Raw genomic sequence first — 16,370 nt, forward strand, 5'->3', positions numbered from 1 at the left:
TGGTGCTTTGGCAGCCATCAACTGCCACTGGGAGGGAAGAATCATTCAGCTCTCCAGGTGTTGTTGGTCTCCAATTCCTAGCAGCCCTCAACCTTGTACCAGCTAGAGCTGCTAGAAGTTGCTGTCCAAAGACATGTAGAGAGCTACATGAAGCCCCCACTCCTGCTTGATACTGTCAGTTCATTTCACTCAGTTTTGACTGCTCTGATCTCTATGATCTTAAGCAGGGAATTTACAGATATTTTCTACCATGTTTATGTGATCGGTCACCAGCATTTCTTTTTATTTATTAATATTTTAAGCACTTTTAATATTCTTTAAAAACATATATACAAATATACATACAGCAAACACAACAAATAATATGACTTCCTAAACTCTAGTTCCTGAGTGCATCTGTTATTTTATTCTGTATCTGTAAATTTATTCCATTTTTGTTGTTCCTATTATTATATTCTTTGTTTCCTTTTTGATGTTTTGAGTCACCAACATTTCTGACCTCAAATATATTCAGGAAACATGAAGACAGTCTCCACCAACCCTGTAAATCGGACCAGTAAGTGGGCAAAACTGATTCTTTGCTAAGTGTTTTCAGCAGCCTTATGTTTACCCTAGGTTTGGAAAAAGAGGAACCCAGAACCTGAGGGCTTGCTTCTGCAAGGGACAACATCTAAGAGACTATCATCATGAGTCAGAGCTTAATCCATTGTTGCCTTACCTCTGTTTAGTTCAAAGTAGGTTGCCTGAATGACCGTGCCATCAAGACTGTGGCAAATATTCCTTGGGAACTCAAAGTATAATGAAACTGAGGCGGGTTACAGACGGGCAAAAAGGGGTGTGCTCATGACGTCATGAAGGTATAGCCTTTAGACGGCCCTTACCTGAATGCCGCCATGAACACACCGCCTGCACGCCCCAAGCGGGAAGAAGCGGCATTAAAAAGGTGCCGCTTTTTTCCGCTTCTTTTCTATATACTGCGCAGCTGCGCATCTCCGTCTGTAAGCTGCTGCACCGGTACGCCAGAATTGTTACGCTGCTAATTTAAGTTGCCCATTTAAAGGCTCCGAGTCAGCTGCGTCGCATAATGAGTCGGGGTCCTGGAACATGCGCAGTTTGCACCGAGGCTCTAATTAGAGCGTCAGATGCCATGCAGATGTGGAAGCTGCAGCACAGCTGCACTCTATTTTGATGCTCGTAACCCTAACCCTAGAGCAACATGTACACATGCGCTGCTAGAATTGTGGAAAGTTTGAAATTTAAAGTGAACCCCTACACACATTCCTGCACCATTTTCACCTAACAATAAAAAAACGCTAAAACTTTAAATATTTACATATGTACAAGCGAGGTGATGGGGGATGGCAGCGGGACAGCGGTGGCAGCAGCGACAGCTGTGGCTGTGCATTGCAGATTCAGCAAGAGCGCGGGGACCAAAGGAGAGGAGGCATCCATGATGCTGGTGACACTGGCAACGTGCAAGCAGACAAGGATGACAACACCAGCTGATCACCAGCTGGCAGGAGGCCACCTTTGTTCTTGGGTAGGGCAGGGGTAAAAGTTTAAAGGGGTCTGGGCGCTTTAAATGTGCACATACGCTTTCTGCCGCCGGTGCTGACCGCCGCAGCTGCGCATCTGCCAGCCGGCAAAAGGAAAAAAAAGCCGCATTTTTGGCCGCCTGTGCGGAAGCTGCCTCTCTCTTTGCAGCGTCCTGCGAGGCGGCGGTATGGAAGCTGCGGGTAAGAAACGGCCCCAGGTGAGGCGTCTTCACTACCCCCAGTGTGGAAGCCCCATACACCTGAGCCACGCCCCCGGGGCGGGCGGTCTGGAGACTCCGTATTCAGGGGAAGACACCTTCAAGACGTCTTCCCCTGCCTGTCTGTAACCCGCCTGAGGTTCCAGTTAAGAAACTGTATTAAGCATTCAAGATAAGAGGAAAATTAACAAGCAGGTAGAATTGAAGACCACCAGTGAGACATATAAAGAACATTCGAGGGTCACCCTGATGTTTGATGGTAGATGACTTACCATAGGAATGTAGTTCCACATTTTTCTCTGTGGATTGGGAGTACTGATAGACAAGAGACAAGGTAATCCTCCAACTAGATATGACCCCAACCCAGGGTGGTTTGTCAAATCCAACACGTAGGCATGGAGATCAGCTTTTCACACATTTTCAATATGTGGAAGTAGAATTAAAAGGTGATAAATGTAGAGATATTTCTCTTCCTTTCCTGTTAGACAAAAAATGTGTATTGATGGATGTTTTGGATCTGACAAGTCTGCCACTGGGCAATGGAGTTGCTAGTCTCTTGATAGATACAGGTCCTGTGTAATACTTCACAATTCTTTTCTCCTTTAAGAATTGGTTGGGATACACACACATGCACACTTACATATATAAGGGCATTTTGAAGCTTCAGACAGTATTTCAGACTAGGCTGTTGGGGATCTCAGAAAGAGGTGCTGACAGTGACTAACAAAACAAGAAGATTAGAATGTTATGGCAAAACATTTTTGGCCTCTGTCAAAAAGCCAAAAATTAAGGGCAGCTGATGAAGGCAGAAGCTGAAACATCTAGCCATGATATTCAGAATATTTGTTTTGTTAGCCATTCTATGAAATAAGAACTCACACATATATAATCACAAGTTTTCAGGAATTTTGTGTGTTCATTTGCTTTGAACCTCATAATTGCAGAGCATAGTAAAATTTGTATGCCAGCAGTGTGGACTAGCTACTGTAAAGTTTAGGTGGATTGTTTGTTGGTGATATACCTAAGAAATTCACAGAACATTATGAAGAGTCCCATTCCCAACATCTCTGAACTCACAACTATTAATTAACCTCATTCTCTCTGAAATCTTTTTAATCCCTTTAAAGTTATCTAACGCCCAGAATAGATGGGCCTTTGAGGCACCCTCATCATGTGTGAGGGTTGCCTGGTGGGCAGCACAGCTGCGACGTCATCGCAACACCGCAAAGAGGAGTTGCTTCTGGGTGCTCCTTTTTTGCCTTGCAGGAGCGTCGCGCAATTTGGTTGCTGCGGCGCTCCTGCGGAGCAAAGAAAGGCGCCGGGGAGGCACCTTTTTCTGGCAGTGTGTACCCCGCCTAAGGGTACAAACAGGCCAAAATAAAGCTGCTTTGGATCACTTTGGAGGTGTGCTATTTAAATGAAGCATGTGTCCTAAGAGGCCGGAAGCCATGCCAAAGCCACGCTCCAGTCCTAAGGACTGGAGCGCAGCTTTGGTGCAGCTTCTGGCATCTTAAGATGTGTGTGTCATTTAAACAGCATAACTCCAAAGTGACCCGAAGCAGCTTTATTTTGGCCTGTCTGTTAGGGCCCTAAGGCTGCATTCGCACTGCAGAAATAATCTAGTTTGATAGTGCTTTGATGGTCATGGGTCAGTGCTATGGAATTCTGGGTATTGTAGTTTTGTGAGCCTTCTCTTTCAGAGAGCTCTGGTGCCACAACTAACTACAAATCCCAGATTTCCTAGCATTGAGCCATGGCAGTTAAAGCGGTGTCAAACTGAATTATTTCTGCAGTGCAGATGCAGCCTAAGCTAGCAGCCATAATCACATCCTATCGCAGCAAATTCTTTGAGTTAATTATGCACTGTGGGAAGATGTATTTTGTGCTGACCTTCCTTTGTCTTGAGACAATATCAATTAATTTCATTGGACAAAATTCTGGTTCTGGGTTGATATGATGATATTGAACTTTCCTGCTGTTTCATAGACATAATAGTTAAAGAAATCATGGTATCTTTGCCAAAGCCAGACAGACAAGGAGACAAAAAGAAAAGTGTTACGGAGGGGAGCATGCAGATCATGGCTTATTCTCCGTCTTAGGGATCATTATTTATTGGACCAAATGTGCTATACTGAATCAAGCTTCAGTATTTTAAAAGTGAGAAAGTGATAATTATCCCTGTCAACCTCTCCACACTTCTATATTGTTATATGTATATAACATATCCTCCCCTAGAAAGTGGTCTTGATTGGTGGAGTGAAATGATACATTCAGCTGTTTCCAAAGTACTTTTCTTTCACTCTGGCCAGGGTAGGAACCAAGAGAACAGTTTTCCCTTTTTATTTTTTGCAGAGGCTCTTTTTTAAAAACATTTTCTGTCTGATTGGTTTCAACAGAAGGGAAAATACTTACCTGGATTGGGGCAGCCTCAGAGCTGGTTGTACCGGAGCCGCAGCAACCACATGCCATGGCCCTGATTTGCCCTGAAAAGATCCACTCCTATTTGAGCCGGTAAAGGGCTGCCTTTGGCAGGCCCACTGCAGCCCCACAGTGACTTCTGGGTGTGCCAGCAGCATGCAGTGTGTAAATGCCACACCCCCATCTTGAAGCCGCCCCCATGTAATCTGCCAGGGCGGCTTCCAGATGTCTTGGGGGCATGTGGCGTGTATAGGCGGTTTTACCAGGTCACCTGTTTTGGCCCTTAGTCTTCTCTCTCTTTCCTGAATCATCTTCAGCCCTGTAGTATTCTTTTGGAATAAGCTGAAACAGAGCACAGTAGCAGGCCATGTTTGTTCTCAAGACTGCGTACAAACTACTAAGTTTGGGAAAAGCATTATTTTATACTTCTGTAAACTGGAGCACTACAGCTCACTTATGCAATGCTACTTGTAATTTGCTATGTGTTCACTGTGGTGAATTAGGATTGTGGTAGAATTAAGGTTGCCAGTTCTCAGGTTGTGAGGTTTGCAGGCCAAAATCACCAGTTCCTAGTGATGTCATTAAGCTTTATGCATTAACTACTAACAACAGTTGTGAGAGAAAGAGAGAGACTGCTTCCCTGTTTGGAAATTAAGACACAGGTCTTTGCTAAAGGACTGTTCCCAGATCTTAGTGAAATGGGGGGATTATTTCTTTTGATGTATTTAGGCAGATGGGATAAGGAACGCTTAACCTAGCCTTCTTGCTTCTAGCCAGAGGGTGTATGCAGAGCAGAGAGTGAGCCCCGATGCCACAATGATTGTGAGAGAAGGGGGAACCTAACTATGTAACTAACATAGGACTTTATCACACTTCCTCCTGTGTTTCAAATTGTCACACTCCCTAGAGGCATTCCTCATTTTTTGCCCTTCTGGAAGAGCCTACTTGATTCTTTCCAAAGAAGCTTCATCCTTCCTGATAAGTCAAAGTGTAGATGCACAGACCTCAAGCTGTTGCCCTTTCTGCTCCAGCAGGTCAATAGTTTGCACATATTGCAGGTATAGCAGTACATCATCACTGAAGTTGATCATCCTATATATGTAGCAGCATTAACTGTCCAGCCTTTCCCCTTAAAGTCCTCCACAAAGTGCCCACAAAAAATGGCTGTTTTCCTCTTCCTGTTCCTCACCTCCAAAGACTGAGACCGCAGCTATATAGATCTAGTGATTCAGCAGAAGCCTCACCCTTCAGACCAGTGATTGCCAAACGTTGCTCCTCCGGGAGTTTTGGACTTCATTTCCCAGAATCCACAGCCACCTTGTCAACAGTCGGGAATTCTGGGAGCTGAAGTCCAAAACATCTGAAGGACCAAAGTTTGGGAACTACTGCCTAAGACCGTGTGCTCAGTGGGAGCAAACATCCAAAAACAACCCAAAAAAACACTCACACAAACCTCCAAATAGCACTGCTAAACAATCAGTGCTGACTCCCCAAAACACAAGCACACCTTATCTCCTCCTTTTTCTCTTGAGTAGAAGGAATAGAAAGTTGTTTCTGGATTTGGCATTACATAATGATTGTAAAATAAATGGCTTAATGGAACTATTTATCCTATACACTTGCGATCTTTTGTCATTTGTTGTGAGGCTTCATTTCCTACTTATGACAACCCATGGTAACCCCATCACAAGGATTTCTGGGGCTGAGATTGTCGGTTTCCATGGCTGAGCAGGGAATCAGACCCTGATCTCCAGAGTCATAGTCCAGTGCTCAAACCATTCTGCCACACTTCCATAGTACCGTATATACTCAACTATAAATTGAGAAATTTATACCCAAAAATTGAGCCTAAAATCCTGGGTCGACATATACAGGTCAGTAGACTAATACTGGTTAGAAAGGTCCTGAAACAAGTACTGTGGTGATGCCCCACTCTTTGTGCCTCAAGGCAGGTAGGTGTGTGTATGTGAAAGAGGTTCCCAGTCCAGTTCTTCAAATCAAAGAAACACCCCATTTAGCTTCATTTCTTTCCCTTCCCAGTCTGGTTTGAAAACCTTCTCTTCCCATCAAATAAACACCCCATTTTACTCCACTTCCTTTCCTTCCTAATCCGATGTTAAAACCTCTCCTCCAGCACCAGGGAAGTGGTGGATGATGGTTGGGAGAGATTCAGAGAAGGAGAAGGGGGAAGTGGTGTTTCCCCCTTTTCCCCTTTCCATCCTTTCCTATATTTGTTATAGCCCCCTACGTTTTACCTTCAACCTATCCACAGGTCATATCAAAATCCATGATTTTGACCCTGAAACTTTCCCTTATACTTGAGGTTGACTTGTACATGAGTATATATGGTACTTCATAGGATTGCTACCTAACAAATCCTGAAGCTTAAAAATGTAGAAGTAGTAACATTCATGGCCAGAATCATGATCAGGACTCATGCCTGTGGACCTGTAGCAATTAAAATTGGGCAGTTCCATAATGTCTGTATCTAGTAAGGGGCTGCTGTTAGGTTACTATGTAGGGGAGTCAGCAAAGTAACCAATGTGCATCTGGACCAATGCATAACAGGATCTGATGTGCATTGATCTCCTTGTACATCAGGACACCAGCTAGGGAGAGCTGTTGTGCATCGGGACACCCTTGTAGCTGTTCTGTTGTACATCTTTGCAGTTCACTAACAGGGTTTCCTAGTACCTCTGCTATGTAGCTAAGTGTACATCAGATTACATAATGCAGACTGTGACAGAGGATTCTGGCTCATAGTAATAACTTTGGTAAAAGTACTTTTGTTACTCAAACAATTGATTCAGGGGTGCTGAACATGCTACCATTTCAGTGTTGATAGACTGCAAGTCCCATCCACCTTGGCCAACAGAACTTATTTAGTGAAGGGTGATTGGAGTTTCAGTCCAACAAATCAGGAGGACAACACATTCCCTGAATTAGCTGGTTTCTGGCAATTCAGAGGTGGAGGCAGGAACCACCTGGGTTCCTTGAAAGAGCTACTTTGGTGGGAAGAAATCTACATAAACAAACAGTGCCAGCCGTTCCACTAAAAAGAATATGATATGCTTGTGCAGATTCTTTTGACACAATGAGAAAAGCTATGTGACAGTGTTGATACTTCCATGTGAAAGTATTGTTAAACACATTTATTCATGGGTTTTGTTTTCTAGTCATGCCTATCCTATATAGGGTTGCCATAATGGAGGACCTCGAAACCGGGACAAATGTAGGACAAGGTTTGAAAATGTAGGACATTTTTTTTTTTAATTTCCTGGCTAGGAAATTAAAAAAAAAAGTCCTAGATTTTTAAACCTTGTCCTCCTCCTCCTCCTCCCGGCCTGGGAGGGAGCCTAGGCCGGCTCCCAGGCCGAGAAGGGCGGGGGGAAGCCTGGCATCGCGGCGATCTCCGCGGTGCCAGGCTTCCTCCTCCTCCTCCTCCCGGCCTGGGAGGGAGCCTAGGCCGGCTCCCAGGCCGGGAAAGAGGCAGGGGCCACTCCTCATCGCGGCGATTGCCGCGGTGGGAAGCGGCCTCCTCCTCCTCCCTGGCCTCGTGGAGGCCTTGAGGACCCCACGGCTGGAGCTCCGACCGCGGAGCCGCCTCCAAGGCCTCGCTGGGGCCCGGGAGGGAGCGTCTCCGCGGCTGGAGCTCCAACCGCGGAGAGCCTTCCCAGGCCTCAGCAAGGCCTTGGAGCCGCCGCGGGGCCTGAGGTGGCCGCGGTGGGCGGGGCCGTCCCGGTTTGGGCGCCAAACCAGACCGGGACCGGGATGGCCCCTCCCAAACCGGGATTGTCCCGCCCCCCGGCGGGATATGGCAACCCTAATCCTATAAGGATGACTCTCATGAATATTTGCTAAATTTGCTAAATTGTCACTTCAGAAAGCAGTCACTTTGGATGACACTAAATTAGTTCATATTTCTGTTACAGGCCTAAGCTTATAGGCTTTTACTTATGGACAGTTGCTCTTTTTGATTACAGACAGCTGATTTAACAGACCACTTCCATCAATGAAAGAGGTGGGGGGGTTGGGTTTTTTTTGGGGGGGGGGGTTGCAGATTTTTCACTTCCCCGCAGATCCTTTAAAATCTATTCTGGAGAATATGTAGAGAGGTATTCTTCAGACCAGTGCAGGAAGTAATGTTAGGAGCTGTTAGAGGATAGGTGCTTGCCTGCCACCCGGACTATGCTGAGCAGAGGCTAAGGGGTTGCTTCCACTGTTGAAATTAAGGGCTGCGTCCAGTGTGTGATAAATAAAATATATAATTGTTCCAATTCAGTTCACTGTTCAGTCTGTTCAAGTTACACTGATTTAGTTGGACATAAGAATTTGCAACTGCAGATTGGAGCCTAGCCAGCCTGCACATCTGGAGGTTGCTTATGTGAATAAATATTTCAGTATGAAAAATATATTTTAGTTTCCACAAAAACCTGGCCTTGCTCATTGGCATTCTATTTTGGGTCTCTTCAAAAGTTGCTTACAGTGCAACTCGATTATTATTGCACTTTATTTGCTGGTAAAAGAAGTTTTGCTCCTACAAAAATGAAAACAGTTAAAATCTAGATGTGTATGTAACAGTGTCCATCTTTTGTCTAAAAAATTTGGTTGTACTGCAAAATGGATTCTCCATATGTGTCTGTCACATTTCCAGAAATGTGTCATTCACTTGACAGCTTTCACACAGCTGAGTGACCAAAAGTTAAGCATGTGCATTATTGCCAGTGACTAACAAGCGCTGACATACCGCTGTACAAATAAATTTACAGTGTTAATCTCATATAATGTTATGCTTTCATAGACTCTCTTCTCTTGTTTTAATTTTTGTGATTTCTCTCTGTCCTATGTTGAACTTTTTATGTCTGTTTGGTCTTAAATTTTTCTATTTTATTAGGACTATTTCCCCTACAATCACTTTTTCCTTAAACAAAGATACCTGGGCACTATCCTTCATAGCCTTTTTGAAAACTGACCATCAGAATATATACAACATCTTGGCCTACATTTTGGTTTTTTAATTATTTGAAACATGCTTCCTGTCACACACAAAAATAATAATTCTGTTCATCAGTACTAAACTTAATTATTGGTGCAAACACATGCTGTTCATAGTTGTAGCCCTAAATGGTAGGGTATAGTTTGTACAGTGAGTATAATCTGTTTTGTTTGATCTTGTTTTGAAACCCAGTGCACAATACTGTGCCTCCATCTTCCAGTTCAACGTGATACAGTCAAGTATACTTGTCTGTATAGGCACTTCTCCATAACTAATCAAATTCATTTTCACTCTGACTTGGAAGATTATTTTTCCATAGATAATTCATGTGTCATTGTTCTGATATTTTTGTATTCGTCTTTTTAATATTACATTTGCATTTTTGTCTTTGAATAATTGTAGCACAAGATAATAAGCTCTATGTTTATCATGCAGCTTGGCTCATAGGATATTTAACTCCAAAATTTGATTCAATGCAATAGTCTTCTATTTCTTACATATGTATACTGTATGTATGTGTCACTCAGACTTTTGTGAAAAATAGAATACTATTGCACTGATTCAAATTTTGGAGTTAAATATATATACATACACATGCACTTACCACACACACACACATATGCACAGAGTAGTTTTATTTACATTAATTCATTTGGCTGCTGGAGGGGGGGGCAATCCAGAGATGTCCAGTTCCTTTACTTAATGGGATTCTTTCCTCGTTGCAGTGCAAACGGCTGGAGCAGGAGCTTCATCATATGAAAGAACAGAACCAGACTTCTGCAAACAACACGAGACATCTGACTGCTGAAAACAATCAAGAACGTGCTCTGAAGGTAAATCTCCATTCCTTCTTGCAGGCAAATTAAGGTTGTAAGCCCTGGGTGCCAGCTTTCTGTGCTGCATATATCAGTTGTGTACATTTCAGCAGAATGGAGCGGCGCTGTTTGCCAACAACCTCTTCTTTAAACACAGATACAGCACCCTTCTGTTATGGTATTATTTTGTGGTGTGTGTGTGAGAGCACAACAAGATAAAAACAACAAATTTCTCCAAATTGCCTGGCTCTGTTATGGTAACCGACATTAAGTTCATATGGATTCCCTTTCGTCCATACTGTCATTCCACAATATTGGGGGACATTGTCTTGTTTGCCCAATGCTGACTGTACAAAATGATTTTTTAAGGGGGAAAAGGAGTGTTTGTTTGATATGCTTTAGATAGTGTGTGATGTATTAATAAGATTGTTGACCTATCCTAGTAGTGACCACACAGTTGATACTGATGTTTGCAAAAGGGTACCTTATGAGTTCTCGTCCCAGTTCACGATGGAAAAAAGTCTTGTTGAATAAGATAAAAGGGAGAGGATGGATAAATAGAAAGGGGACTTGAGAAGGCCCACCTCACCCCTTGCTTATGACCATCCAGAAGCTGAAAAAGAACTTCCCCCTTAAAAAAGCATTTGATTTATAATCTGTTATTTTTAATCTTGCTCTAATTTTATTTTCTGAATATTTTGAAATATTGATTGCTACTTTTATTATCTGCTGCTGTTTTAATTCTTTAAGGTGTTCATTTACTGTTGTCTTTAACTGTAAAGTTGATACTGTTTATTTTTCTGTTTTTTATTCATTGGCCACTTTGAACTCATAGGGGGATATACATATTAATAATAATAATAATAATTTATTTTATTTATATACCGCTATTCCAAAGATCATAGCGGTGAACAGCAAGTAAGCTAATTAGCAAGTAAGCTAATCTGCCTCCAACAGTCTGGGTACTCATTTTAGCGACCTCGGAAGGATGCAAGCCTGAGTCGAGCTTGGGTCCTTTTGCTGGTCTTGAACTCGCAACCTTGTGGTTTTGAGTGAATGGCTGCAGTACAGGCATTTAACCACTGCGCCACCAGGGCTCTATTAAACAAATAATAAATGAGAAGTTTTATATTTTGATTCTAGAAAGGCACTGGATTACTTTGCTATCTCCTTTTAGGAAGAAATAGCAGATTATCAGTACAATCATGGGCATTCCTACTCATAGGTCATATTGAGTTCAGTAGAGCTTACTCCAAGGTAACTGTTTCTATGATTGCAGCCTGAAAAAATACTTTTTAAAAAATCCACTGTTTTCCTGTTTACCCTAATGATAAGAGGGGGAACATACATTTTCACTTTTTCCATTGTTTCTTGTTAACCTCTTTTATGTTTTGGGACACAAAAATTCCACTGTTGTTATATGCTGTTTTTAAAGATATACCTGCAAAAGCTTATGCAGCTGTGTTCAGGCTTACTCTTCACATACAGCCATTATCATTACAACTTACACAAGGCAACAAAGATAATATTTTGGCTTTTTGACTGGTTTTCATGGGAATACTTAAAAAGCTCTTAGATGAGAGGAAATTTTAGACAGCTGTCAAATAAAATGCTGTTGATGCCCAACTGTCCCATATCATTGTTGCTTTTGTTACTGATTACAACATCAAGAGCAGCTTTTAGCATTATGGCCACACAATGACAAACTTTCAGTGTGGCACTGCCCTAAGTACCTGTGCCTAATGTACCTGCTTAGAACACTATAAGTAGAGTAATAGTTCTCAGTCAGTGTTGTTATATTTAGTTGTTTTAATGTTATTTTACCACCAAACACATTGCATGGCAGGCCCTACCGTTAGGCAAAGGGAGGTAGCTACTTTTGCCAGCAGCTTGGAGGGTGTCATGAACAGCAAGTTGTTATACATTTATCTTTAGCTATTTTTGTATGTTTACTGACAAGGCAGGGATAAGTGTTTGTATCATTATATGCATCAGGCATCAAAACTGGCCTTTGCACTTCTTTACTGTAGCACCAGTCTTAAGAAAGAGGGAAAAATGCATCTCTTTCTACATATTTGATTCTACATTCATTCAAACTTTGGAGCATCCTCAATATACCAGTCCACAATTTTTCTCCTAAGCAAAATGTCCAGTTTGCAGTACAGAATGTTTGTCTCTGCAGTTTTAAAATAAAAATAAAAGCTAAACTGTTGAGTAATAAATACAAAACAAATGTTCCAAAATTGTTGCTTTATGGTGGAGGGGCCCATTTTGATCTATATGTAGCCTTAAGAAAAAATTGATAAATGGTTTCGGAGTTCTAGTCATGAAATTTCTGGACTTTGATTCTAAATACCTCCTAAGAAGGCCTTAAGAGTATACACATGCAGAAATTCTTCACACACACACACACACCCTTGATCAAACAGCCATTTGGGGAGCATCTTGAAATCTGGCTCCAATGTCTTCACTAATAGATGGCAACAGATGTCAATTTTACTAAATTAATTAAAATCAGCAACACTGCATTGTTAATCTCCCTAGCATTCCTTCCACTTTGCAAAAGCAATTCCGTTCTTTGGAATTCATCCACTTCAGTTCTCCAACACCATTAAATATGTGCAAAGTAAGGGACCCTTTGGAGCAGAGAACCCTGCAAACATAGTTACACTGCAGTCTTTAATCAAAACCTCACTCTAAATTGAGTCAGTCATTGTTAGGAGCCATTTGCAAGGCAGCTACCTCCTTCTTCTCTAGCAACCTACATCATTGTAGTGACTCTGAGTAGGATTATACATGATCAGTTTCAATTGGTGAGTACTGTTGATATGCAGAAGCTATTGGGGCAAGTAGAGAAGACAACTTGTCCTCTCAATCCATGTCCATCTTGGCTGGTTGTCCAGGAAGGATATGCAATTAGCCTTCAAATACAAAATATCATTAATGCATCTCTCAAGTTTTCCATTTTGTTTAAAAGAAATGGTGGTACAACCACTTCTTTAAAAGACCTCCCTGAACCCTCTTGACTTTAGCAGCTATAGACTGGTATTAAATCTTCCTTTTTGAGACAAAGTGATCAAGAGAGCAGTTGCCTTCCAACTCCAGTCTTGGATGTTACAAATTATCTAGATCCATTTCAAACCAGCTTCAGAGCAGGAGACAGAGTTGAGATTGCTATGACCACAGCAGTCTCAACTCTGTATCCTGCTCTGAAGCTTGTTTTAAACAGGTGTTCACAGTTTAGGGGTGCTTCTGGATCCATTGATCCAAATGACAGCTCAGATAGATGTGATGACCAGGAGTGCTTACTATCAGCTTCAGCTAATATGCCAGCTGCACCCCTACCTAGAGCTGTAAGACCTACAGATGGCAGTGCATGTGCTGGTAACCTCAAGGTTGGACCTGAGTTAGTTCAAAACATGGCAGTCAGATTGATTACTGGGAAATCCAGGAGTGATCGCATTACACCAATCTTGAAATCACTCTACTGGCTGCCAGTCAGTTTCCAGGTTACCGAAAGAATCACCTCTTCTCACATAATCTGACTCATATGCTCAGGTCCCCTAAGGACGGACATTTACTCCAGCCAGCCAGGACTAGATTGGCCACTGTCAGCCAGAGGAGCTTTCCTTAAGCCACCTCTAGACTGTGGAATAACCTGCCAGAACAGATTTGACAGCTGAATATGCTGTCTGAAATTAAAACAGCATTAAAGACCAGTCTCTTCCTTCAAGCTTATCCTGATGATTTTTAAATTGTTGGTTATTGCCTTTAAATCCCAATATGATTTGGTGTGAATTTCAGATGTGGAATTTTAAATGTGGATTTTTAAAAAATATGTGTACATTTTATTTGTCTTTTTAAATTGATGTGTGTTTTAACAAGTGTTTTAACTGATGTTGTTTGTTAATTGTTGTTGTCCACTGCCTCAATTCATGGGGAGAGGTGGGTAAGAAATTATTTTTATTATTGTTATTGTTGTTATTATTATTGTTGTTGTTGTTGTTGTTGTTGTTAGGCTTTGGTTGCCCTCTGCACTATGGTCTGCCAAATGAGCATTTTTGGGACCTTGGCCAGTATTTGTAGATACACATAATAGGTATTTCAACACAAACTGCTTAGATTTCTTTTTTAAAAAAATCAACTCTACACCCTACAGCATTTGAGAAATAAAACTGGCCAAGCAACAGCAGAGTGAGGTCAAGAAGGTAATGTTATTAATTAGCAGCAACACACAAGCTAGAAGATGATGCAGCAGTTTCCTTTGGCCTGAGCCCACTGGGAAGGGCAAGATTCTATCCCTGCCTCTCCTTTTCCCCTTCTGAGTCAAACTATCTTTGTCCTTTGAACTCAGTTTGCAGCAACTGAAGGAAGCTAAGGACAAAGGGAAAATGTTGGAGGACAGAAAAAAACAAGATGGCTGAAATGATAGAGGATTAATCAGGACCATCCCTGCCAAATAGGGACAGTTGGAGAATATGCAACTCTTAATAATAATAATAATAATAATAATAATATAGTTTATTTGTAACTCGCTTTTCCAAAATTTTGATCAAAGCGGCGAACAGTTATTTATAAAAACATTCCAATAAAATCAGTTAAAAACAGCATTAAAAGCAACATAGTAATACTAACGACAAAAGGGCCAGATGGAAGGGGAAATCGATATATACAGTCCGGGGTCATCAATGAAAAGGGGTAAAAGAAGATTTTTCACAGTGGGAAGGCTTGGGAAAAGAAATACGTCTTCAGATTCTTTTTAAAAAGAGCTAAGGATGTGGTGGAGCGAAGCTCATCTGGGAGACTATTCCAAAATCTAGGGGCCACGATAGAGAATGCCCTCTGTGAGGTCCTCACATAGCGTGTCACTGGGACCTCCAACAATTTCATCCCTATTGATCTGAGTGTGCGGGGCGGATTATATGGGGAGAGGCGGTCCTCCAAGTACCCTGGGCCCAAGCCATTTCATAGAATCATAGAATCATAGAATCGTAGAGTTGGAAGAGACCACTAGGGCCATCCAGTCCAACCCCCTGCCATGCAGGAAATCCAAATCAAAGCATCCCTGACAGATGGCCATCCAGCCTCTGTTTAAAGACCTCCAAGGAAGGAGACTCTATCACCTTCCGAGGAAGTGCATTCCACTGTCGAACAGCCCTTACTGTCAGGAAGTTCCTCCTAATGTTCAGGTGGAATCTCTTTTCCTGTAGCTTGCATCCATTGTTCCGGGTCCTGTTCTCTGGAGCAGCAGAAAACAAGCTTGCTCCCTCCTCAATATGGCATCCTTTCAAATATTTAAACAGGGCTATCATATCACCTCTCAACCTTCTTTTCTCCAGGCTAAACATCCCCAGCTCCCTAAGTCGTTCCTCATAGGGCATGGTTTCCAGACCCTTCACCATTTTTGTCGCCCTCCTTTGGACACGCTCCAGTTTCTCAATGTCCTTTCTGAATTGTGGCGCCCAGAACTGGACACAATATTCTAGGTGGGGCCTGACCAAAGCAGAATACAGTGGCACTATTACTTCTCTTGATCTAGACACTATACTTCTATTGATGCAGCCTAAAATAGCATTGGCCTTTTTAGCTGCCGCATCACACTGTTCACTCATGTTCAACTTGTGGTCTACTTGGACTCCTAGATCCCTTTCGCACGTAGTTTCATTCAGCCAGGTGTCACCCATCCTATATCTGTGCATTTTATTTTTCCGCCCTAAGTGCAATACCTTACATTTCTCTGTGTTGAATTTCATTTTGTTAGCTTTGGCCCAGCTTTCTAGTCTATTCAGGTCATTTTGAATCTTGATCCTGTCCTCTGGCGTATTAGCTATTCCCCCTAATTTGGTGTCATCTGCAAATTTGATAAGTATGCTCCCAATTCTGTCATCCAGGTCATTGATAAAGATGTTGAATAGCACTGGGCCCAGGACAGAGCCCTGTGGGACCCCACTGGTCACTTCTCTCCAGGATGAAAAGGAGCCATTGTTGAGCACCCTTTGGGTTCGGCCGGTCAACCAATTACAGATCCATTTAACAGTTCCTTTGTCTAGCCCACATTTTACAAGCTTGTTTGCAAGAATGTCATGGGAAACCTTGTCAAAGGCCTTACTGAAATCAAGATATACTATATCCACAGCATTCCCTTCATCTACCAAGCTGGTAATTTTATCAAAGAAAGAGATTAGATTTGTCTGGCATGACTTGTTTCTCTGAAACCCATGTTGACTTTTTGTGATTATGGCATTGCCTTCTAGATGTTCACAGACTCTCTGTTTAATGATCTGCTCCAGAATCTTTCCTAGAACTGATGTCAGACTAACTGGACGATAATTGTTGGGATCCTCTTTTTTCCCCTTTTTGAAGATGGGGACAACGTTTGCCCTTCGCC

At 42.2% G+C, this 16,370-nt stretch overlaps 1 protein-coding gene across 1 annotated transcript in view; it reads left to right on the forward strand.

Moving 5' to 3' along the window:
* MIPOL1 (mirror-image polydactyly 1) overlaps positions 1–16,370 on the forward strand; it is a 251,755-nt gene that overhangs the window by 113,224 nt on the left and 122,161 nt on the right. Inside the window, exon 8 of the mRNA XM_089523560.1 lies at positions 9,893–10,000. Within this exon, the coding sequence (XP_089379686.1) occupies positions 9,893–10,000 (108 nt within the window). The remainder of the gene's footprint in view (positions 1–9,892; positions 10,001–16,370) is intronic.

The sequence above is a fragment of the Sceloporus occidentalis genome, unplaced genomic scaffold (assembly GCF_023333645.1).
Source record: "Sceloporus occidentalis isolate IW3139 unplaced genomic scaffold, rSceOcc1.0.p SCAF_4, whole genome shotgun sequence".
NCBI lineage: Eukaryota > Metazoa > Chordata > Lepidosauria > Squamata > Phrynosomatidae > Sceloporus > Sceloporus occidentalis.